The sequence below is a fragment of the Trichomonas vaginalis genome, chromosome IV (genome assembly GCF_026262505.1).
Source record: "Trichomonas vaginalis G3 chromosome IV, whole genome shotgun sequence".
Lineage (NCBI taxonomy): Eukaryota > Parabasalia > Trichomonadida > Trichomonadidae > Trichomonas > Trichomonas vaginalis.
Window position 1 is genome coordinate 31065056 of NC_067206.1, and position 23876 is coordinate 31088931.

General features: G+C 31.5%; 6 protein-coding genes across 6 annotated transcripts, besides 7 other annotated features; 2 read left to right on the forward strand and 4 right to left on the reverse strand.

Moving 5' to 3' along the window:
• Window positions 1-333: 333 nt before the first annotated feature.
• Window positions 334-2444, forward strand: TVAGG3_0199910 (chondroitin AC/alginate lyase family protein family; the record flags this gene model as incomplete). The annotated part of the gene is made up of 1 exon (XM_001319699.1): window positions 546-2402. The coding sequence occupies one exon, from the start codon at window positions 546-548 to the stop codon at window positions 2400-2402; it is 1857 nt and encodes a 618-aa protein (XP_001319734.1).
• A 164-nt stretch (window positions 2445-2608) lies between these two features.
• TVAGG3_0199920 (uncharacterized protein) lies at window positions 2609-4001 on the forward strand (the record flags this gene model as incomplete). The annotated part of the gene is made up of 1 exon (XM_001319698.1): window positions 2611-3891. The coding sequence occupies one exon, from the start codon at window positions 2611-2613 to the stop codon at window positions 3889-3891; it is 1281 nt and encodes a 426-aa protein (XP_001319733.1).
• A 69-nt stretch (window positions 4002-4070) lies between these two features.
• Window positions 4071-5116, reverse strand: TVAGG3_0199930 (protein serine/threonine kinase protein; the record flags this gene model as incomplete). Its single annotated transcript, XM_001319697.1, has 1 exon — window positions 4171-4830. One exon carries the CDS (start codon window positions 4828-4830, stop codon window positions 4171-4173), a length of 660 nt encoding a protein of 219 aa, XP_001319732.1.
• Window positions 5117-5334: 218 nt separating this feature from the next.
• Window positions 5335-5356: a mobile genetic element.
• Window positions 5335-5356: a terminal%2Cinverted (terminal inverted repeat of Kolobok-1_TV transposon ID:TVAGG3_0013400).
• Window positions 5357-5577: 221 nt separating this feature from the next.
• Window positions 5578-5606: a terminal%2Cinverted (terminal inverted repeat of MuDR-4N1_TV transposon ID:TVAGG3_0199950).
• Window positions 5578-6109: a mobile genetic element.
• Window positions 6076-6109: a terminal%2Cinverted (terminal inverted repeat of MuDR-4N1_TV transposon ID:TVAGG3_0199950).
• Window positions 6110-8874: a mobile genetic element.
• Window positions 6873-7551, reverse strand: TVAGG3_0199970 (zebrafish ch211-108c17.2-related family; the record flags this gene model as incomplete). The annotated part of the gene is made up of 1 exon (XM_001319696.2): window positions 6873-7551. A coding segment is annotated over one exon (679 nt), but the record flags the coding sequence as incomplete, so codon positions are not given.
• Window positions 8853-8874: a terminal%2Cinverted (terminal inverted repeat of Kolobok-1_TV transposon ID:TVAGG3_0199960).
• Window positions 8875-9565: 691 nt separating this feature from the next.
• TVAGG3_0199980 (guanylate cyclase protein) lies at window positions 9566-14420 on the reverse strand (the record flags this gene model as incomplete). Its single annotated transcript, XM_001319695.1, has 1 exon — window positions 9703-13590. The coding sequence occupies one exon, from the start codon at window positions 13588-13590 to the stop codon at window positions 9703-9705; it is 3888 nt and encodes a 1295-aa protein (XP_001319730.1).
• An 886-nt stretch (window positions 14421-15306) lies between these two features.
• On the reverse strand, window positions 15307-20335 carry TVAGG3_0199990 (guanylate cyclase protein; the record flags this gene model as incomplete). The annotated part of the gene is made up of 1 exon (XM_001319694.1): window positions 15364-20202. One exon carries the CDS (start codon window positions 20200-20202, stop codon window positions 15364-15366), a length of 4839 nt encoding a protein of 1612 aa, XP_001319729.1.
• Between the last annotated feature and the right edge of the window lie 3541 nt (window positions 20336-23876).

The window sequence follows — 23876 nt, forward strand, 5'->3', positions numbered from 1 at the left end:
TCAAGATCGCTTCTGACTTAGAACTTAACGATTTTGTTACACTTCTCAAGGAGAATGGCGCAAAGATGTAATCTATACTTATTATATTGAATTTTTTTGTTTGTATTTTTATAAAGTTCGCGATTTTAATTTTTGATAAGTCTCATTGAATATTTTCTATACTTTAAAAAATCTTAGCTCAAAATCAACCAACTTTGAGTGAAAACATATATTATTAACATAATTATCTAAGAGTAAATGACAATTTAGATCATTAGATAATGTAACAATGAAACATATTTGCATATCTCGGTCATATGTTTGATAAAATCACATACTTTAGCTGAGCAATTGCGTTGCACAGCTCTGGAGATCAATAGCTGTATTTACAAATCAATTGGATAATTTGATGAAAAATACTGAAATCAAAATGAAAACAACAATTAGAAGACTATGGATCACTCATTGGAAATCAAATAAAAAAAGTTTGAATTTCAATTCCATCTCAAAAATTCAAACAAATGACGACAACAATGAGTTTTGAATCTCCTGGCGACAATTATCAAATGAATGACGATATGGACTCAAAACAAAAAAGAACAAGAATAATGGTTACTATTGCAACAATAGCTGTGATTGTTATTTGCATTGCTTTGATAATTTATTCAATTGTTTACAATGTTATAAATAATAAGTTCAAAAGGCCAATGTTGTTCATTAAAAATGGTGATGAGGCGGAAATAATGAAAGCTATCAATTCTGATTCAGTATTAAATAGTTCATATAAAACATTAGTCAAATCTACTGATAAGATACTCAATACATCAGTACTTACATATACACTAAAAGGAAAAAGATTACTAGAAATATCGAGAGAAGCTGTTCGAAGAATCTTTTTCTGTTCAACATTATTTAGATTAACAGATGACAAAAAATACTACGATAAAGCATTAGCAGAGATAAATGCTGTATGTGCATTCGAAGATTGGCATCCTTCTCACTTCCTAGACGTTGCAGAAATGACAACTGCAGTTTCTATTGGATATGATTGGCTTTATAATAATTTAACAAAGAAAGATAGAGAATCTATTCGTCAATGCATAATTAAAAATGGAATTAATCCATCTTTAAATAAATCATTGAATTATTTCTTAAGAACGACAAATAACTGGAACCAGGTGTGCAATTCCGGTATGACATTAGCTGCTATTGCATTACGCGATACAGATTTAAATCTTTCCGATTATATTATTAACAGATCTGTTAATAGTTTAAAGATTTCAATGGGTGAATACTCACCGGATGGAAACTATCCAGAAGGATATGGTTATTGGGGTTACGGTACAACTTATGCAGGAATTATGTTCGCAGCTTTAGATCGTTTCTTTGGCCACACGTATGAAATGGCTGAGTGGCCAGGGTTTGCAGAATCAGGCAAATATATTCAATATATGGTTGGAACAAGTGGTCTTAATTTTAATTATTACGATTCTGGAGAAAAAGGAGGAATTAATCCAATTTTGTTCTGGTTCGCATATTATTTTGATGATCCATCATATATATTCTATGATAATTACTTAATGGACGTCAAAAAGATGACATCTGGCAGTTATTACCTTCCATTAATTTTAATTTACGGATCAAAACTGAAAAGAGATAAAATCAAACCTCCTGAAAAGAAAATATTCTATGGAAAAGGCACAACACCAGTCATATTAGTCAGAACAAGCTGGGATGGAGCAAATGGAACTTCATTTGGAATAAAAGGTGGACGTGCAAAAGATTCTCATGCACACATGGATGCAGGATCATTTGTATTTGATGCTCTTGGTGTAAGATGGGCTTCTGATTTAGGTTCATCTGATTATACAACTTTAGAGGCAGAAGGAGTTGATTTATGGAACTTTAAACAGAATTCTACAAGATGGAGTATGCTTAGATTAGGAACAATTCCTCATAATACAATAACTATTGAAGGCGAAAGACATAACGTAGAAGCCAAATCAAATATCACTAAAGTCTATGATTCTGATGATAATAAGTTAGGTGGACAGATAGACATAACAGAAAACTTCTTTGGAAAACTTAAATCAGCTGTTAGAGATGCAATTTTAATTAATCAAAAATATTTAGAAATAACAGACAATATAATCGGTGGTAACTCGAAAGTAAACATTGTTTGGACAATGACAACTCGTGCAAATACAACATTGACTGATTCTAAAACAGTAACGTTAACAAATGGAAAGAAGACTTGCATATTAAATGTAAAGAGTCCTTCCGATTGTACAATTTCATTTGGAGACAATAAACCATCCAATGATTTTGAAGAATCTAATGAAGGCACAAAAAAAATTTTGATCAAAACTTCTGTCGCAGCCGGTGAATCAAAGCAAATCAAAGTTACACTCACACCTCAATAAAAATATTTGTTTCATATCATAAAGGTCTTTTTTTATCTTTTTATTAACTATTTTTTCAAGATAGTTCATCGATAAGACATTTCATACATGGACTATCCTCATTAAAGATGTTTTCCAGGAACTCTAGTTTGATATCCAAATAAAATGTTCTTTTTGTTTGTTGAAATTTTTGATCAAACATTTTGATCTCAAAAGTGACGATTTAGAAATGCTTTGTTTTTTATTGGGCCTTTCTCAGTCAGGAAAATATGAATCCCTAATTGCAAAAGCTAAACATGATGCATACGAGAAACCTAGACTGTTAAGAGCATCTGCAAAGCTTCAAGATCTACAACCAGGTACATATTCTTCCAATGGCTTTGAATATACAATTCGCTATCCAATTACAGGTGATTTATCATCAGATGTATTAGGGTTTGCTATGGAAGCATCAACAATGGCTGTAGTTAAAAAGTCTCCGAAAATTACAAAATTAAACACAGTTTTTTCAGATTCTGCACAACAACAAGTATACAGATTAAAAGGAGTACTCGAATCAGAGAACGAAGTTGATGTTTACGAGGTCGAAAACATTGAACCATTAGATGTAATTTCAAATATTAAATACAACGCATCTAAGGACTCATTTTTCAAGAGAGACTTCAACAGTTCACTCAAATGGAAGGAAACTCCAGATCCTTTCTTTGATGGTCGTCCAGAATATATAAATCCAGAAAATGATTACATGAAATTCGGTGCAGGAGCTTACATTAACACAGAAGTATCTCTTGATTTCGATCTATCATTGAAAAACATCTCAATGACCGCTCATATCCAAACAAAAGGCGTTTTTGGCGCATCAATTAATATTTCTCTTGCAAATGACGCATTTAAGATGCCAAACACATTCAGCAAGAATATTACAATACCAAATGGTCTTTCTTTCAGTATCCTTGGCGTCAATATCGCTCTTAAAACAGAATTTTTCTCAATTTTAAAGTTCGACACCAACTTCTACAATGTTCCAGAGAGTATTGATATCTACCGTGGTTACATTATCACAATGGACCGAACGATATCTATAATTAATGGAAAATTCATTTCCCAACCAACAAAATTTAATTTGGAACAAGTTGGTTCGAAATCTGATGTTGTTGAGCTTGCAAAATCATTTGATGGGTCACATCTTATCTTTTCTCCATCAGCATCCCTAGGAATTGACATTTCTTTGAATGCAGGATTGAAACAATACATAAGTACATCGATTACACTTGTTCCGAGGATATTTTTCGAAATGTCATTCAACAAGGAACAGTGTAGAGCACCTTATCTATACGGATACATTAATCCGAGAGTAGATTTGTTATATAATTTCTCAGGCTTCAAGCCGTTGGGCTTTAATGTGATGGAACCCATGGGTAAGATATGGAATCTATACGAATTTCATCACGACGATGTTTGTCTTTTCGGATCTCGTGATAATTCGGAAAATCTCAAATCGGAATTGTAAAAGATACTGTTTTTTATTTTATTTTTCTCTTCTTCTATAATAGTAAATAACAAAGATCAAATTACGAAACATATCTCCAACATTATTGATTTCATGTTTAATCATCTAGCGTAATAATGATAAAAAAAGAGTTAAAACGAAACAACATGATTTCTACACTAGTATTTTAATGGAGTTATTGCTTAACTTCAAATATTCGGTTTATTTTTAAAAATTTCCGAAAAAAGAAAGTGAAAATTAAGAAAAATAACGCAAACAAATATTTATTCAACACAAAAATTAATACACACTACTATTAGATACACGTTTCAGCCCTGATGGGGAAAATATAGATTGGCACGCTGACCGAATGAGCATTCTATGAGCATATTTAGCAGAGGAGTGGGAGGCGGACTTCTTTATCTGGGTTGGGAACTCTGCTTTTATCTGGGAAATTGTCATTCTTTCATTTGCCTTATATTTCAAGCACCCTTCGATTATATTGCCCAGATCATGCGGAATGTTCTTCAGAGGTATAATACCCGCTTGCATCTGGCAAATGATTGTTTCCATCGTCTTACCGCGAAATGGGTGGTGTTTACCGAATAAAGTATATAAAGTAACACCAAATGCCCATACATCGGCTTTAAATGGGTCGCACTTTCTGTATTTAAGGAGCTCAGGGGACATGTACGAGAATGATCCGCTGTAAGTAATTTTTGCATCTTGACCAGAACTTCCAACAAAATGAGTCAGGCCAAAGTCTGCAAGCTTAGCGCGACCAAATTGATCAATTAGGATGTTTGATGGCTTGATATCACAATGAGCAAAGCTTCTTTCGTGCATATAATTTATGGCCTCAATAATTTCATGGACGTATTTTATTTTTGTTTCCATATCATCTGTTGGCTTTGAGTGATCAATAAGATATTGGAGACTTCCACCGGAACAGTACTCCATAACTAAAAATAAATAATTTCCTTCTGTAAAAATATCATATACCCGGACAATATTAGGATGACTCAATTGTAAAAGTGCTTTGACTTCTCTTTCATATGAACAACTGAATGATTAATTGTATTCATTGTCAAATGAACATTTGCATACAAAATCAGTATTGTATTTGAGTGATTTCACCAAGTAACAGCATCCGAAGGCACCCTTATTAATAAATGACTTAAATTCATAGTTATGATTCTTTAAGATGACTTCAATTTCCGCTTGCATAATGTTAATTATATAATTGATAGGATTTGAAACAATAAAAATTTTTGAGGGGAAGGAAATTTGGGAAAATTAGTCCTATTATGGTTAGAGTGAAAATACTTAACGATTTAGAGTTTAATAGAACTAATCGTTAGTTTTCAATTTAAAATTTATTGAAAATTGAGAGAGATATTCAATATTTTCGAATAGATTGTATGCGATATTTCAATTTTATTGAAGGTGACGTAAAAAAGTTAAGGGTATAGTAAACTCAAAATTCTAGAGTTTTGAGAGTGCCAATAAACTCTATAGGCCTATATATATCTATATTTTAAAGGAGAGGTTACGCCATAATATTTGATATTATAAATTATTAATTCAAAATAAAAGTAGAAAATGAAACTAATTTTATTCTAACCTATATAAATATATCAATAATCTAAAATGATTATAGTCTGAACTATATTTTACCAGATTATCAAATATAAGAGAAATGAAATAGAGTGCGGGACAAATTTGCCAAGTGTCACTTTTTCAATAACCTTAAATTACGCTTTTCTATTTTTTTAAAAAAAATAACCTTAAATTATATTTGAAGAAATTATGTCTATGATATATGTTTTATGCTAGAATCTTGGAGTTTTCATGCACTACACAAGAGCTCCAAGGTTCCAAGAGTGAATGCTCAATAGCAATTATAGAGATGTACCTTTTCAAAATGACTTTTACTGATTAAATTTAATCAATAGAAGACATTTTGAAAAGGTACCTCTACAATTAGATATACAAGAGATTCAAAGCTTCATTTCAGATAGATTTGAAACTTTGAAACTCTTGGTAGATTTTGAGTGAATGCTGACAATCATCTTTGAGAAGGTTTTCTTTAAGAAAACCTTCTCAAAGAGGTTTCTCAGGAGCCCTGAGGCTCCCTTTCGTAATGATTGGGAGCCTTGGGGCTCCTGCAGCAGAGTATCGCTCCGCTCCATTAAATTTTTTTAAAAAAAGTGCCGTGTGGCAAATTTGTCCTGTTCCCAATGAAATAAGGCATAAAAATATCATAGCATAATTATTGGATAAATGCATTAATAAATTATTTATATCATAATGAGAAAAAATCAAAATAAGAAAATGAGCATAATAATAATTTAATTAAAAACAAAAACAATAAATAAAATGTAATTTTCGTTAATCAAAGTCATCAATGTCTTCGTCTTCTGATTCCCATTCGGACTTGAAAACTTTATAATCTCCTCCTGGTACACTCTGAATGGATTTTTTGTATTTGTTCTGTTTTTAGAACCTTTTGTAACAGTTTTTGTTTCAATATCATTTTGGAGTAACAATTCTCTTCAAATGATTTGACACAATCTTCTGGAAGTGGGGAAGATGTAATGCTTTTTGTATATCTCCGAGAAAATGCTCTGGATCATTCCATTCTAAGATTGCAACGTTAACTCTAATGTTAATGTTCTTCCAGGCTCTTGATTTTGTCCAAATAGCATGCAATTTTGGAGTTAAACGCTTCATTCATGCAGGTAGATCCAATGGAAGAAACTTTGGAAACTATGGGTGTCCATTTGTGAACCCAGTCATAGAGCATGAATTGAAGTTGGTCGAATTGACACCTTTTTGCCATTCAAAAGCATTTGTAATTGTGCGGTTCGCAAAAAGAATGATTGCCTACGTAATGGTAGACACAATTCTCCCACATTTTCGTACGTTTGTCAATATTTTCTTCGGCAAACATGACCAAAGCCACATACTTAGGCTTGCATTCAGACCCCAGAAAGGTCTCTCTATTTTTTCAATCTTCTGAGTCTTGTCGTTGAAAACTTCAACTGTCTTATGAGAAGCTGAGAACTTTGTAAAATCTTTTGAGATATTTTTTGATACATGACCTGGATCGAATCTTTCAAGATGAGAGACGCCAAATTCTTTAAAGACAGAGACACTTTTGTTATCTCGGTCTTTAATAATCTCTTTAACATCTTTCAAGATATTGTATTTCTTTAATTGCTTCAAGATGATTCGAGTTCCAGCACTTTCCATATTGTTGGAAGCTCCGGAATACTGAGCATGCTGTCTGTTTCCACCAATATGGTTGATGTTCACGCATGCAAGAACTCTTTTTGTGACAGCATCGAGCGCAGTTACTGTACAACTTGGCGAGTTTCGCCTGTGCGTCCATCTTGCATCAATGGATAAGTAACCACTGAAGGACTTTCTCGACAGCATTAGGGAAATACTTTTAAGTCTTCTAATCTTATCGTCACAAAATCTCTGTTGTCTCATGACACCACTCTTCACAGGGGGCTTAGTTCCACAAAGAGAAAGAAAGCGAGCACCTTTTGTATATGGCATTCCGGTCATTATGCAAGCACCAAGCATCTGTCGCGCTGAGAGTCGACGACGTTCGTGGAGTAAAATGTTATGCATTGCCTTTGTTTTCCGTTTTGGGTGAACAATATGGCCCATACAACAACAAAAAAATGAAATCCCGCCAAAAGTGAAAATTGAATAAAAAGTAATAATTAATAAATATATACTATATCATTAGATGAATATTTTGGAATAACATTTTAAAATCGAGGTTTTTCAATGGATAACGGTTCAATCAAAAATTTGACCCCATTTTAGAATCTACATTAAAAATGGAACATTTCTGTCGTTTCAAAATTCCAAAATAACGTTTCTATTCCTCTCAAAAGTAAAAATAAACTTTATTGGGGAAAAAATATTTTTATTTTCCAAAAAAAAATGAAAACCTTAAATGCAAATCTAATTTTGATGCTTTTGTTTGTGATTTTTTGGATTTCGAAAAAAATTTGAAAATTCAGACAAGTTACCATTAACACTAATACGTTTCAGCGAGTCGGTCCCATCAGAGAAATTTTCATAAATCGGCGATATAATTTATTATTTCAGCAAAATATTCTCAGATCCAACTAGAATAAGGTCAAATTATACAAATTTAGCAAAGGCTAGTTATCCTACCTATTCAATTAACTTTAATTTTAAATAATTCAAGACAATTCTCAAAATTACCTTAATAATCGCGTTCTCTTCGCAAAATGACGATTCATCATTCACTACCAGCATAACTGAGGGCTTGTGCTCACAGAATAATACAGATAATTTACTTATTAATGCAAAATTTAGTACCAAAAGGTAATCATAGAAGATACAAAAAAAGTTTCTTTATTTTGATTGCTGATTTTATTTCTTCTAAAATTTACCAAATCTAAAAAATCCAAAATTGAATGCTATTGAATTTCATGTTTATGTAACATATACTATTTATTATATAAGGAATAAAAATTTTATAGTTTTAATCAAAAATAAAGGTGTACTAAATGCATACAAAACAAGGTATTTTTTACTCATCCAAAATATGTTAACAGTGCTATTTATATAATCAATATCCGAATTTCGAAATCATTTTGATGAAATCTTTATTTTAAAATTGAGTTGACTGTTAAAATCACCCGAGAAGAGGGATTATCTCAATGAAAAGTACATAAAATAGCAAACGCACAAGATGGCACTATGCAGCTTTATATTGTTATACAGGATGAACATATAAAATGTTTGGAAAACACTTACTTCGTTCTACAAATGTGTATCTCTTTATATCAAAGATTCTTCTCAAATTATTGAGAGACTTCTCTCAAAAAAAGGAAAATTTGATAACTAAAAAAAATTATGGCATAACCTCTCGTTTTGCATAGATATATATTTACATGGTCACAGAGCTTATTTTCATTGTCAAAACTTAAAAATTTTTAGTGGACTATACCCTTAAACGTCGAGATATGAGTATAAATAAAAATATACTTATATCTTCAATTCAAAAAAGATTCTTTCAAATCAGATAAATTTGAAAAATTAAAAAATATATAAATTAGTTTTATACTCATGGATATTGCCCAATAATTCACCAATCTTATTTTTGAATTCAATTTTTATGTGTTTGAAATGTCAAAAGAGGATAATAAAAATTTATTAATAATAAATTATCTACGGACTCTCAGCATTCAAATCGATTGCAATTAAATACTCTCAAATCATTTGATATAAATTGAACAAGTATTTATCATTACATGATTGTAGATCAATGATTACAATTAATTATTTTTTTACAAATTTTCTTCTGTAAAAATTGTGAATTTCTCAAACAAGTGTCAAAAATACATTTTGACATAAGATCCAAAATTAATATCTCTCTTAAATTATTAAGTTTCCCACATCTGCTAAATTTTATTAAGTTTACAAAATTCTTTCAAATCATATCGTTATACTTCATTCAATTCCTTCTAAATCAAATTAGCTTATTCATGACCTATCTATATAAATATTCTAATTTCACATTTCAATTGTAAATGGTCTTCTCGTCATCAAAATTGTACATTTTTATAATGTTACCGAGCTTACATTTCTATATACTACGGCTTATGGTTGTTTAAAATCAAAAGACTCCTTAATTATTAACTGATTTTTTAATTTTTTTTTCAGATCAAAGTTAATCTTAATATTAAAAAGAGTATTTAATTACCATACAATAGATTTATAAACAAATATCAAATATTAACAAATATATACAAAACTATATTTCTATAATTAACACGGCTAATTCTGGAAACATCCAAGGGTTCCACTGAACACCGGGATATTCGGTTTGACATAGTAAGTTAGCTGCTTTCCTTTTCCTTTCAAGAAAGTTTCTCCGCATTGAGTTACTTCGCAGTTCATTCCTTTAACCAAATCAAGGGTGGCTTGTGATATGTGAACTTTGTTTACATCGCTGGTACTTTGTAATCTTGCTGCAACGTTAATAACATCTCCGATAATATCGAAGGCAGGTTTATCTGTTCCGAGAACACCAGCAATGATTGGCCCTCCTGAGTTCACACCAACTCTGATTTGTAGGTTAGCAGAAAGCCGTAAGTTAATTTCTTCAAGAATATTCACTATTTCTTGTCCAAATAATACGGCTTGCTCTGCATGCTGCTCTGGATTAACTTCTGGGTTGAAAAGACCAGCAGCAGCCATATAAATGTCTCCAATTAGCTTAATCTTCAAAATCATGTTGTATTTCGCCGAAATTTTATCAATACAAGCGAAATAATATGACAAATTGGACATAATATCTTGTGGTGATAAGTTCTTTGAGCACTCTGAGAACTTGTTGATGTCAATGAAAATAATTGTTGCTGAATTAACAGTAAACGTAATATCTTTCTCTCCTTTGTTGAGTTGGACAACAATATCACGTGGTAAGATCTGATATAACAACTTTTCTGACTTAGCTTTGGCTTCTTCAGCCTGCTTTTTCTGATTTACTAAAGAAGTTTGGTCTCTCAAGATGAAAACAAATGAGTTAACATCACTATTGGACTCCTTTTTGATCCCAATTATTGTAACATGAACAGGAACTTCTTTACCCGAATCTGCAATAATATTATAATCATCTTCGTAAAAAGCGGAGCTTTGACCGTTTCTGATCTGATCTATCTTCAAGCTAATCTTAGGATTATCATCATTTGCGAAGAACGATGCAATGTTTTGACCTAAAATTTGATCAGCGGTGTAACCAATCAAAGAACTGACAGAGTTATTAGCAATTTCGACAACACCATGGATATTTGTGCAGAATATGGACTCATTGGCGTTCTTTATGATAGATTCTTCAATTGATAACTTTTCTGCTTTACTTTGTTCTTTTCCTTTAAGGAACATCTTCTCAAAAGCTTTAGAATTGACTAAAGCATAAGGCGAGAACCTTTTCAGGATCATTAGAGCAGCTTTATACGTTCCTGCTCTATTTAAGTGATAAAAGAAACAAATTATTCCAAAAGCAGTAAGAAGAATGACTGTTATAACAATGAAAACTATCATAAGATTCTTTTCTTCGACGATTCTGTCTTCACTTAAGTCAATCAACAAAGAATTTATCTGTTTCATGCGCCAATACATTCTATAATTGGTTATATATAGTGTGTTAACAAGCTCTGAGTTGTATTGGCTGTTTTCTGTATGATTTAGTTTGATTGACTCAATAATATTTTTGGCGAACGAGACATAGATGCTTACTTGCTGATGAGCAGATGCATTAGCATAGTATTCTTGTGGAGTTGCTGTTTCATTCGATAATTCTGAATCCTTAATATTCAATTCATCCAATTTTTTGCTGTATCCTGTACAAGGAGGAGATGTGGTAGTTCCATCAACTAAGTTCTGATCAGCTTCAACGAATTTTTCTATAATGTATTCTGATTTTGTTATCAAATTCTCCAAAGTGTTGCTTGTAAACAGTTGCGGACTTCTGTCTGTCATTACTAACATAAGGAGAAGGTTAGATGACTCGGCGGCCAAAGAAAGTCTCAAAGAAGAATATTGGTTCCAATTTGAAAGATCTTTAATGTCACTGTTAGTTTTCATCGTTGAATCACACCCAATATAACATATAACGAGCAAAATAATAGTGGCTAAACAGATTGCCAAAATCAAGAAAATCGAACTTTTGCTTTCTCCGTGGAAATCAGCTGATCTGATATCTTCTGTTTCTTTGGCTTTGTATATCATTTCTTTTGCCTCATTTTTGGTCTTCAAATCGAAGGAATGAATAATATTTATCACATCCTTCAAATTTTTATCGATAAGTATATGAATGACTATGAAAGGAACAAAAGAAATAATAAACACAGCAACAGGAATCACGTATTTGACAATTTCTATCGTTTTTGTTGCTGATGAATACGCACCTTCAAAATATTCGTTCAGTTCAGAATACAAAGCAGCAGAACTGTTGTAGAATGCCATTAGATTTGATGCTATCTCACAAAAGTCCGGACTAAACAAAATTGAGGCAATATCTGTTATTGTTTTTGAAGAGAAATATCTTTGGTTAGAGATGAAATCGGATATGATCGATGCCAATGACATGCTCGCCTGAGGTGAATCTGTCAATACTTGGCCTGTTGGGTTGCACATTCTCATTGACGATTTATCTTCAATGAAATGGCTAGCGAATTTGCTAACATTGCCACCTACGAGACCAATGTTGGTCAAAGAGTTGATCATATCTTGGAATTCAGTAGCGGCTAAAGTTGTAAAATTCAATAAATCAGTTAAATTATTGGAATAGGGGTCAAAGAAAGGCCGATCATCATCCATAAGCATAGATTTCATCGTTGTTAGTAGTTGAATTGCTTTTGCGTCACCTTTGAACAAAAACATCATCAAATCAGCACTGGCAATGGAAGTATAGAAGCGTGTGAGTGCCAGAGCCTCAACATGACGCATTGAATCAACTCTAGAGTTAAGGATTGTCTTAATATAGAACCAGACCGCCAAAAAAAAGATCGGAATGAAAATAATTATGAAAATTGTGAGGAATTTGATGGATCTTATGGGAGGAGTCAATCTCTGGTCTAATGTTCTTTGAAGGGCCAACCTTGGCCTTGCATGGCTGATTGAAATTGATCCAATATGATCTTCTATTTCATTATCTAACTCTGATTCAAAAGATTCTTCAAAGGAGTGATTAGAAGTCTTTGTATTATTCAACGTTGCAGAGATGTTAGGGTTTGGAACTGGTTCATCTGAGGCTGGTTTATTTTTAATTACATTTCCTTGAAGATCCAAGATTTTCTCAGTCAAATACTTCGGGAACGCTCTGACCATTGATCTGAAAGGCAAATCTATGCAGAAATTCGCTCCAAGTTCTATAATTTCCTGACGATGCTTCATTTTTATACAGTTTACGAAGTCACATTCAGCTTCACAAAGATATCTTGCGTATTCATCGCAGAATCTGTTGTTATTTGGAGCATTCATGATTGCTTCTTTCCAAATAACTCTGGCCATTCTTGTTTTTTCGTAGAAATTCTCCAAATAACTAGGGGTAACACTCATAGAATCAATGGCTCCGCGACAAATCATCTCGCATTGGCGACTTACTGTTTTAATTTCAATTAATTTTAATTTTGATTGCGTCGAAATTGAAAAAGTACGTAATGTCTTGGAGTGTTCTATCTGGTATATTAAGAATCTTGTGGTCCAGTGAGGATCTCTCTTGGCAAGTAACATCATTTCGATTTTATTTTGTAATCTTGTCTCTTTCGGGAAGAAATTGACAAGTTGGAGACACATACATAGAACACGTTCGGAATTGAACCGTTCCAGGAGGTAGTTGACGTAACTCCAGTTATAAAAGCATACACAATAATATTGAAAACCGAGTTTGAGGTATCTGAGTGCTTTATCTTCATATTTGCATAGTCCAAGTTCATCATAATATGCATTATACTCATCCTGGTTTTGTTTTATTACATTTAACTGTCTTCTGACTTTCCTATAATATAATATGAAATAAATCAAAAGAACACCAGAAAGACTTGACAAAACAATGGCTGATACTAATAAAGGAACATAATATTTGATGGCTGGAACAAATGTTGCTAAAATTGTGACAAAATCTCCAACAGCACAAGCCCAGTGCCACGCAACGCCCATCGATTGGAATATAATATCGACAAAAGTTACTACCGATAACATGTAATATCCCAGGTATAAAAATGCGAGGCAATGTATTGCTATTAGAAAGACTGGAGCCCAATATTCGAAAAGATTTAAGATAAAGAATACAACTATGGAGCAAAAGTTGAATATAAGTAATCTAGTCATTAATTCTGGATCAAAGTTGAGTAAAGGGCCTTTAGTTATGACAATTGATTTTCCAGCAAAACGATGAATCATAATGAACGAAGAAACCATGTAGATATATGAGAATAAGAAAAATATAAATGAAAATATGATTTTGACGCTACTTTCGCCATTTGCAATTTTTGTAAAAGTTTCTAAAGAACCAATCATCGCAGGCATATTTATCCAAACCAAGATCGTATCGTAGTATAGTCTGATTGGATAATTTAGAATATTAACGAATTTACGTTGATACTTGAAGTAAACTAATTGAAAAACTATTAAAAATATTGTTGCCAGACTAATAATAAAGATGACTAGTGATACGTAAAAGTAATTATTTTCCGATCCTTGTTTATCGATGAAAAATAGCAAAAGATGGATCCATCTCATTACTGGTTTATCGTGAAAACCATCCATATATTTCAACCAAGGCCAGGAACATATGTATAAACAATCGCCAAAGTATAAGAAGAGAAACGGGTAGGCAAAAATGACAGGTATAAGATTTTGTTGGAAAATTGAGTAAAATAAAGGAAAATGGGAGTCAAAAAAGCCTTTATGAACAGTTAATTCCACAGCCTGATTATTATTATAATCAGTTGATATGGAATTAGCTGCTGCTCCGTTCATAAATGTTTTCCCCTCTAAAAAATATTTTTTATTCATAACGTAGATATTTGAAATTATTGAGCATTTGTATTTTTGAGAAAAGATTCTTCAACGAAGGAAATTTTTTGATAATATTTCCATATTGGATATGTTACATTATTTTTAAATTATATTGATAATTGAAATCAGATACATTTACACAAAATTAATTTAGATTTAAGGTGTTTATGCTATGAAGATATCACTTGAATTTTTTACAAATTAAATGGAATTGACTGAATATTTTATTCGAACTTTACAATTTTAAGCCCCATCTACAAATCACTATAATATGCTTTTTAAAACGAGACGTCGAAAAAAACATTTGAAAAATTGAGATTATATACAAATCTAGAAAACTCATTAAATCACGATGTACTATTTATATACAATCTTTTGATTTTCATCGAATGAATGCAAAACCGTTTTTTAACAAAATCACATTAGAATTTAAAATAATCGAATATTTTAGGATAAATTAAAATAGATAATTTAGACCAATATTTTTTTCAACTATTTTGATGATTGGTCAAACAATTATAGGAATGAGATTATTAGCTAACCCTGCGCAAATGGCCAACAAATAATATAAAATCTTCTTGAAAATTAATTTTCAAAATTACAGGCTCACTCAGCTTCCATCAATTGCTTTAAGGAAAATTGTTAATAATACTTATTTTTAATAGATAAGTGGCAGCAGCTTTGCATTCTGTAGTTGGCAATTAAATATGACTATAAAACCAGCTGAAAGTCACAATTTTGAAAGAAATGAATTTTGTTCTCTTAAAATACTTGATACAGTAATTACAAATAAATACAATTTATTAACAAAACAGAAAAAAATATAAAAATATATAAAAATAAAAGTATTATCATTACATGATGATCTGTATATATCTATATCTATAAAATAATAACAAAAATACAAATAAATTATTCTTCTTCTTTGATTCCTGGAATTTCTCCCTCTTCTTCATGAATTGTTGAGGCAATAATAGAATTATCTCTGCGAGATGAATGAATTTCTGCTGTTTTTCCTAACAAGTTCGTTGTAGAATTGTTTGTCATTCTCAATCCAGGCAATAAAAGTAGATTTCCGCTAACGCTCTTAGATTGTGCAATCTTTGAGAACAAATCTAAGTTTGCTAAGCTATTTCGTGGGTTAACAGCAATATTATGCAGACTAAGTTTCGATTCGAATTTAGATTGAGGTGGAGAGTCGTTAATATTAACATCTGCTATCGTAATATAGTATGTGAGTTGTTTTCCTTTACCCTTAAGGAACGTTTCTCCTCTTGGCGTAACTTCATAAGTAATATTATTAATCAAACTCAAGGTTGCCTGCGAAACATGGACCCTATTCACTTCTGATGTGCTTTGAAGTCTTGCAGCAACATTAATGGGATCACCTATGATATCGAAAACAGGCTTATCAGTACCTAATACACCTGCAATAATTGGACCACCACTATTTATGCCAATTCTGATCTCCAAGTGGGAATCCAAGTGTATGTTAACATCATCCAACGCATCTAAGCATGCGAGCGAGAACTGAACAGCTTGTTCTGCATGACTTTCTGGTGGACTATCTGGATTGAACAAACCGCTAGCCGCCATGTAAATGTCTCCGATCAGCTTTATCTTCTGTATCATGCCGTACTTGCCGGCGACTCTGTCAAGCTGTGCAAAGTAATACGATAAATTTGACATAATCGCTTGAGGTGTCAAGTTTTTAGAGTACTCAGAAAATTTGTTGATATCGATGAAAATAATTGTCGCTGAAGGGACAACGAAAGAGATATCTTTTTCTCCTTTGTTGAGCTTCAAGACAATATCTCTTGGGAGTATCTGATACAACAATTTTTCGGACTTCATTTTGGCTTCTTCAGCTTGTTTCTTTTGGTTTGTCAAATTCTCGATATTTTGCATCAAAACAACGAAAGAATTTACAACATTTTCTTTTTTCATTCCAATCAATGTCAAATGGACAGGGATTAATTTCTCATTATCTGCGATTGCAGTGTAATCTTCTTCTATGAAATACGAGCTCTGGTTGTTCTTCATTTGCTCCAATTTCACAGTGAAATCGTCCATATCTTTTGGTATTAAAAATGTTTGAACTAATTGGCCTAAAACTTGTTCTGGAGTATAACCAAGCAAAGTGTTGACACCTTGGTTACTCTGCTCTACAATACCAATTGTGTTAGTGAAGAAGATGGCGTTCTGGGAGTTCTTTATAATTGTGTACTCGAGAGACTTTGTGTCATTTGTTTCTTCAGGTTTTGTCGACAAAAAGATTTCGTTGAACATTTTATTGGCTAATAAAGCGTAAGGAGAAAATCTTTTGACAACGAAAAGAATCGCTTTGTAAGTCAAATCTCTGTTCATGTAATAGAAATGGACAATTATATAAAGAATAAAAAGAAAAACGAAAATGATAATAATAATAACAACAGATAAATTCATGGCTTTGTAATATCCGTCGAGAGCCAATTGAGTTATCAAATCATTCGCTTTAATAATTTGCTCCCACATATTGTAATTTGCAAGGAAAATCAAGTTAGCGATTAATGAAGTAGGAATCTCCATTGATGTGGCATTTTCAAGGTAATAAACTAGAGAATCAATATAATTCGAGAAAATGGAAATCTGTGAATGAATTGAAACTTCTGAGTAATATTTTTGAGGACTGCCAACATTCGTCAAATCTATCGAGTTTCCAACATTTAGTTCATCTAATTCAGCATCATATCCATAGCAAGGATTCGAAGTACTCGTTCCTCCTATTAAATCTTCATCCGCTTGAACGAATTCTTGAACTAAAAACCGCAGAGCTCCAATCAAATCATTCATAGAATAAGCATCATAAGAATCAGGAATATCTCTTTTGACTAAACTCAATATCAAGACATTGAAGAGTTCTGGTGAAAGTGATAGTCTTTGTGATGAAAACTTGTTCCAAACATTCAAGTTCTGGAGGTCATCAATTGAATTCAAAATAACTTTTGCGGATAAAAATGCCAGAGCGAGAAAAATTATTGAAACTAACAAAATACAAATCAACAAGAAGAAACCAAACTTTCTTGAAACATGGCTTTCTTGGATTGTACTTTCTTCTTCACCTCCATTGATAGATATTTGTCCCTTCGCGAACTGCTTGTCATTTATATCAAATGAATAAATCATTTGAATAATTTGATACATTGATTTTCTTGTCATGAAATGAATGACCAAGAAAGGAACAAAAATAAGTAAAAAGACAACAGGAGGAAGAATATAATATATCAAAGTAAACGCTACTAATAATTTCCCATCACCGCGTCTCTGGAAATTGGAAACATTTGTAAATAAATATTTGGAACTGAAATAAAGATTTCTGAAATTATACGTTATTTCGCAAGCGGTTTTTAACGTTATATTATCGTAATTTGAGAACAACCGCTGATTGGCGAAAACTGTCGATTGCATTGATCCGTAACTCGTGTATACATCATTAACAAAGTTTCCACTTTCATCGCAAATTGTCATGTAAGTTACAGGCTTTATCAAACTATAAGTAAAGTTATAAATGTCTTCACCATCCATTGCTAAATCCGCGAAAATGTTTATCATCGATTGGAAGTTTGAAGAAGCCAATGTTGAGAAATTGAGGTTGTTTCGCAACATGTTTGAGTAGATATTGATTATTCCAGTGTCTTTTGATGCTTTCGTTTCATTTATATAATCCAGAATTTTATCAGAAAATCGTTTGAATTTTCCTGTTGAATTATAATAACTCATAACAATTGCAATATTCGCAACACCGGAATAGAAACGAGAAGCACTCATTGAATCAAGCTGTTTCATTTTTTCAACTCTTTGGAATAAATAATATGAAGATAAACTGATTCCTGTTATGAAAACAGCGACAAGGATTATTGCGACAATTAAAAAAATCAATTTGATTTTTCTGATGCAGAAAGGAATTTTGTTTTCAAGAAATCTATGAAGAGCTAAACGAGTTTTTGACAGAATCAAAGTTCTTTTTCCTATATATTCTTCGATTTCTGTTTCAAGCTGTTCATCATCTTGTAAATATTCATCAAGTTTCCTGTTAATTTTTCCTTTCTTTTTCGCTTGGTTGTTCCTTGGATCTGCAAAAGAGTTGTTGTTTTCTTGGTCATTTTGTGGTGGTTTATCTTCTTCGTACGCAATTATCTTTCCATGGAAATCAACAATTCCTTTTATTAAATAATCAGGGAAAGCAGAAATCATCGTTCTGAAAGAATAATCAATAGAAAAATCATAACCAAGTTCAATTACATCTTGTCTATTTTTCAGTTTTATTGCTTCAGGAAAATCACATTCGCATTCTAACAAATACCTCGAAAACTCATCACATGTCCTAGGATTATTCGGTGAACTTGCAAGCTGCTCTTTCCAAATTGACCTCACTTTTGACGCTTTCTGACCCAAATATTCAAAATAATTTGGATTTAATTGGTTGTTTTCTATTGCGTATCTTGTAATCGTTTCTACTTGTCTGGAAAGAGTTCTAAGTTCGATGTGTTTGAGCTTGTTTTCTTCTGTCTCAACATACTGTCTAATTCCTGAAACATTGTTAACTTGATAAATAAGAAAACGGGACAAATAATTCAAAGATCTTTTTGATTGTAAAATTTTTTTGATTTTTTGTTTCATTTTGATTTCTTTTGGGAAGAAATTGACTAAATGGAGGCACGTACATAGGATTAACTCACTGTCATATCTGTCTAAGATGTAGTTTATCAATGTCATGTTGTAAAAAGGAGGCATCGTGTTGATGAAACTGTATCTTAAACAAATTAATGCAAAATCTTCGTCCCAGTCTAATCCTATGTTTGTATAATATGCGTCTGCTTGTTCTTGATCTCTTCTGTCCTCTTTCATGAGCCCATGAAGCCATTTCATGCGAAAATGAATTATAATGAATCCAATTATGCTGAAAAAGGCAAAAGCGCCTAAAGTAAGAATAAGCGGGATTTTTGTTGACATATTAGGTACGAAATATCCGATAAAAATGCAGATATCGGCTGTATTACAGGATGAAAACCATCCAATTGTCATACTGAGCGTAAGCGTATCGACGAATGGCATGTGCTTAATAGTATAGTATAGAAAATAGCCGTAAAAGAATAAATGAATGACGATTGCAAATAATTGTGCCCAACTTTCGAATAGAAGTAAAATAAAGAATAAAAGAAAAACTGTAAGCATTGTATATAGTTTATAAATCATCACGCTTGGATCAAAGTTGAACAATGGGGATAAATTTACACAAACAGATTTAGATGCAAAACTCTGAACTGTAACAAAGGCATGAGATTCGTAGATTAATGATATAAGATTGAGGACAAAAGCTATTATAATTTTAACGTCTTTTGAACCTTTCGCAATAATATAAAAAGTTTCGCCGCATCCTATTAAAACAGGAATGTAAGATGCAATTAAAATCGTATCGTAATAAAATCGAATAGGGTAAAAAAGAAAAGTCACGAATTTCCGTCTAAATTTGTAATAAATTATTTGAAATCGAACGAAAGATGAGTTAATGATATTAAAAGCAAAGAAAACAATTGATTGGGAAAAGAATCCGAGATTTGTAGCCGGTCTTGGAATGTAAAAGAAGATTTGTAGTAACCATTTCATGACTGGAGAGCTGCTATGATTCTGCCAGTATGCTCCCCATGGCCATAAGGAAACAATAATGACTTGTAAGAAGAAAGATAGCATGAATGGATAGACAACAATCATTGGAAATTGAACTTGTTGAAAAACAATCATGAACAAGGGGAACTTTTGATCTATCAACCCTAGTAACTTTCCTCTTAATTTACTTATTCCTCCTGATTCGGCAGAATCCCCTTCATCAGAGTTTCGCCGAATCATTTTTTTTATAAACTAAAAAAAATTTAATGGTGACACTCCCCATTTATAATTTAAAATTAATTTTAAATGCTTATTTTAATGTATATGTTATCAACAATATCAATATCAATTTTTTAATATTGAAAGAATTAAACTATTTATTGAGTGATTTACATTATTAAAATTGAAAAGACTCACATGATTTTCTATACATTATCAAACTGAAAACAGAATTAAAAATGACCAGCAACGAATTGTTATTAAATTTAAATAAAAAACTTCGTTGAACTTTTTGTTTTGAGACATGATGACTTTTTTTCAATATGCAAATATCAGAAATAATAATAATGCTGTTGAAGAGTTTATTATTGATTTATTTAAAAATTACAAACGTACAAGATTTTAAATAAAATACGTTTTTATTTTTAAAACAGTAACTAATAAGATTACAATTTAATTTAAAATTATCAAAGTAGATATAATGATTAGCATTTTTCATCTAACAATGTCTAAAAAACACCACGAATATTCAACAATCGATCCTTTGATTTTGGAGATTATGTTTAAATCATTGAAAATCTAGATAACTGTTTGACACTATGAAATATTTATGGTTGTATTGGAAAATTTATTCAAATAATTTTGCTCAATGCATTACCTACCCAGGGTCCTAAAATGGGTATTTTCCTCACACAGACACCGTGGTTTTTTGAGCCGGGAAATAAATAGCGCAGACAGTTTCTACATATAGAGACATGCTTATACTTAGAGTTTGACGGGAATCTAAAGTGATTTTTTTCTGCATCGCGAAATCTAATGCAATCTCAAAATCATGAAGAAACTGCGAATCGGAGCGCAATTTTTTAATATGTTAATATATAAAGGTACCCCTACTACTGCAAATGCTTCAAATGAAAATCTAAGAAATCAGATTAATTTGATCACATTAGTATAGTATTGGTCAAACCAAAAACTCATATGTTGATATATAGCCTATGGATATTCATATTATCTACTTTTCATTGAATTACATAAGATTTAATAATCTCATAAATATTCTTTTTAATTTTCCGAATTCCGTGTGCATTTAGATTGCCCATACCTGTATATAATAATTCTAGAATGGTTTGGTTAGATATTAAGTTTTTTAGATTAATATTTTAACATTTTGATAAAACAAGCATTTGTTCCATTTTAGAATCGCCATTGAACTCTGGTTTGACTAACATGATGTTGTATGATCAAATAAATTCTAACTTCATGAGATAAATTTTGAAATTAGAAAATGCGATATCTGACTCAAATATTTATATGAACACATTTAACATTCAATGATAAACTAAAGTACTATACAGCAGATTCGATTTGGCTTATATTTTATATAATCAACTAATAATCCTATAAAATTGTGCTATTCACGTTGCTCAAAGATGTATTGAACATTCACTACTTGTGTATTGATAAAATTAGATATAGATTCTAATGTAAATCGATATTTTGAAAATTCATATATATTTTGTCTTGGTTTGGCATTTGATCGTGTTGAAACCGGAATTGCAATATATATCATCTAAATATATAACTATCAAAATATGAGCTATAGATTTTTAAATTATTCTCCTGAATATGAGTGACTAACATAATTATATTGAATTGAGTAGTAAGAATCTTAAATATTAGAATCTGACGATAATTTATTATAACTGTATAAAGGAACAAGACTATAAATGATGATGAAAATAAAGATTAAATTTAAATCTGAAAATTTGAAAACATTAAGTGTATTGTGCACTCTTGTCGGTCACAGTGTCTCATTCCGGGAGACATTGTCACTGCATGTCTCCCAGAATGATATCAAGTTCCCCATTCATAACTTGAATGCGGAAGTTTGACCGACAAGAGTGTATTGTGCACTCTTGTCGGTTGAAAGTTCTGCAATCAGAAGAAGATTGTTGAACAATCCGCCATTCCAGGAGGCATGAGCTTGTTATCTCTCCTGAAATGGCACATATTTGATAATTCATGGAGCAGAACTTTGCACGCAATCAGACAAAAGATTGCGACAGAGTAACTGGGAAGACAGCAACTTGAAGCGATAAGCTGCTTGGGTGCTGTCTCCCAGATGCATCTGTCGGGCAAAGTCTCAAAGAAGCAGAACTTTGCACGCAATCAGACAAAAGATTGCGACAGAGTAACTGGGAAGACAGCAACTTGAAGCGAAGTTTTGTTTTCGAGTCTTTGGTTAAGAAATCTTAACAAAAAAACAAAGAAAAAAATCAGATAAAGTTGTCAATAACTTCATCAGTTAATGCTCACCTATGGGAGGTGTTTTGCGGGAGCTGGGGGTATCTTGGTGAGTACTCAGGAGGCCAAGAAGGGCACCCCAACCGACATTATCCTGATGAATTCAGTTGTCAACCATTCTGAAAACACCCGAAACCGTCGTGTGTAGAGAAATTGTTTAAATTTATTATTTTCAGATTTAAATAAAAATAAGAAATGTTTACTATTATGGATTTTGAAATTTTTTAAAATTAAGAGTAGGAGATGAGACAAATTTAAATTTTTAAGAAATATTTGGAAGGGCGTAAGATACGCCAACTTAAATATATTATCAAATGAGAGAAAATCGCTCAACAAAAAAACAATTCTTTCAAAAAGTTTAAAATTGATCTTTCTAATACATATTTTTGGAAGGGCGTAAGATACGCCAACTTAAATATATTATTAAATATGAGAAAATCGCTCAACAAAAAAACAATTCTTTCAAAAAGTTTAAAATTGATCTTTCTAATACATATTTTTGGAAGGGCGTAAGATACGCCAACTTAAATATATTATTAAATATGAGAAAATCGCTCAACAAAAAAACAATTCTTTCAAAAAGTTTAAAATTGATCTTTCTAATACATATTTTTGGAAGGGCGTAAGATACGCCAACTTAAATATATTATTAAATATGAGAAAATCGCTCAACAAAAAAACAATTCTTTCAAAAAGTTTAAAATTGATCTTTCTAATACATATTTTTGGAAGGGCGTAAGATACGCCAACTTAAATATATTATTAAATATGAGAAAATCGCTCAACAAAAAAACAATTCTTTCAAAAAGTTTAAAATTGATCTTTCTAATACATATTTTTGGAAGGGCGTAAGATACGCCAACTTAAATATATTATTAAATATGAGAAAATCGCTCAACAAAAAAACAATTCTTTCAAAAAGTTTAAAATTGATCTTTCTAATACATATTTTTGGAAGGGCGTAAGATATGCCAACTTAAATATATTATCAAATGAGAGAAAATCACTCAACAAAAAAACAATTCTTTCAAAAAGTTTAAAATTGATCTTTCTAATACATATCCTATGGAAGGAGTTTACATTCTCAAAATAAAAACCAGTTCAAAATCTTATTATTCCTTGAATAAAAATCATTTAATTTCAAATCCATTCCAAATCCTTAAATCTGTATTAAAATCATTATGCCAACAACCAATACAATACAAATTACATTTCCATATATCTTCTTGTCCATTTTAATTTTTTATCTCATTTTA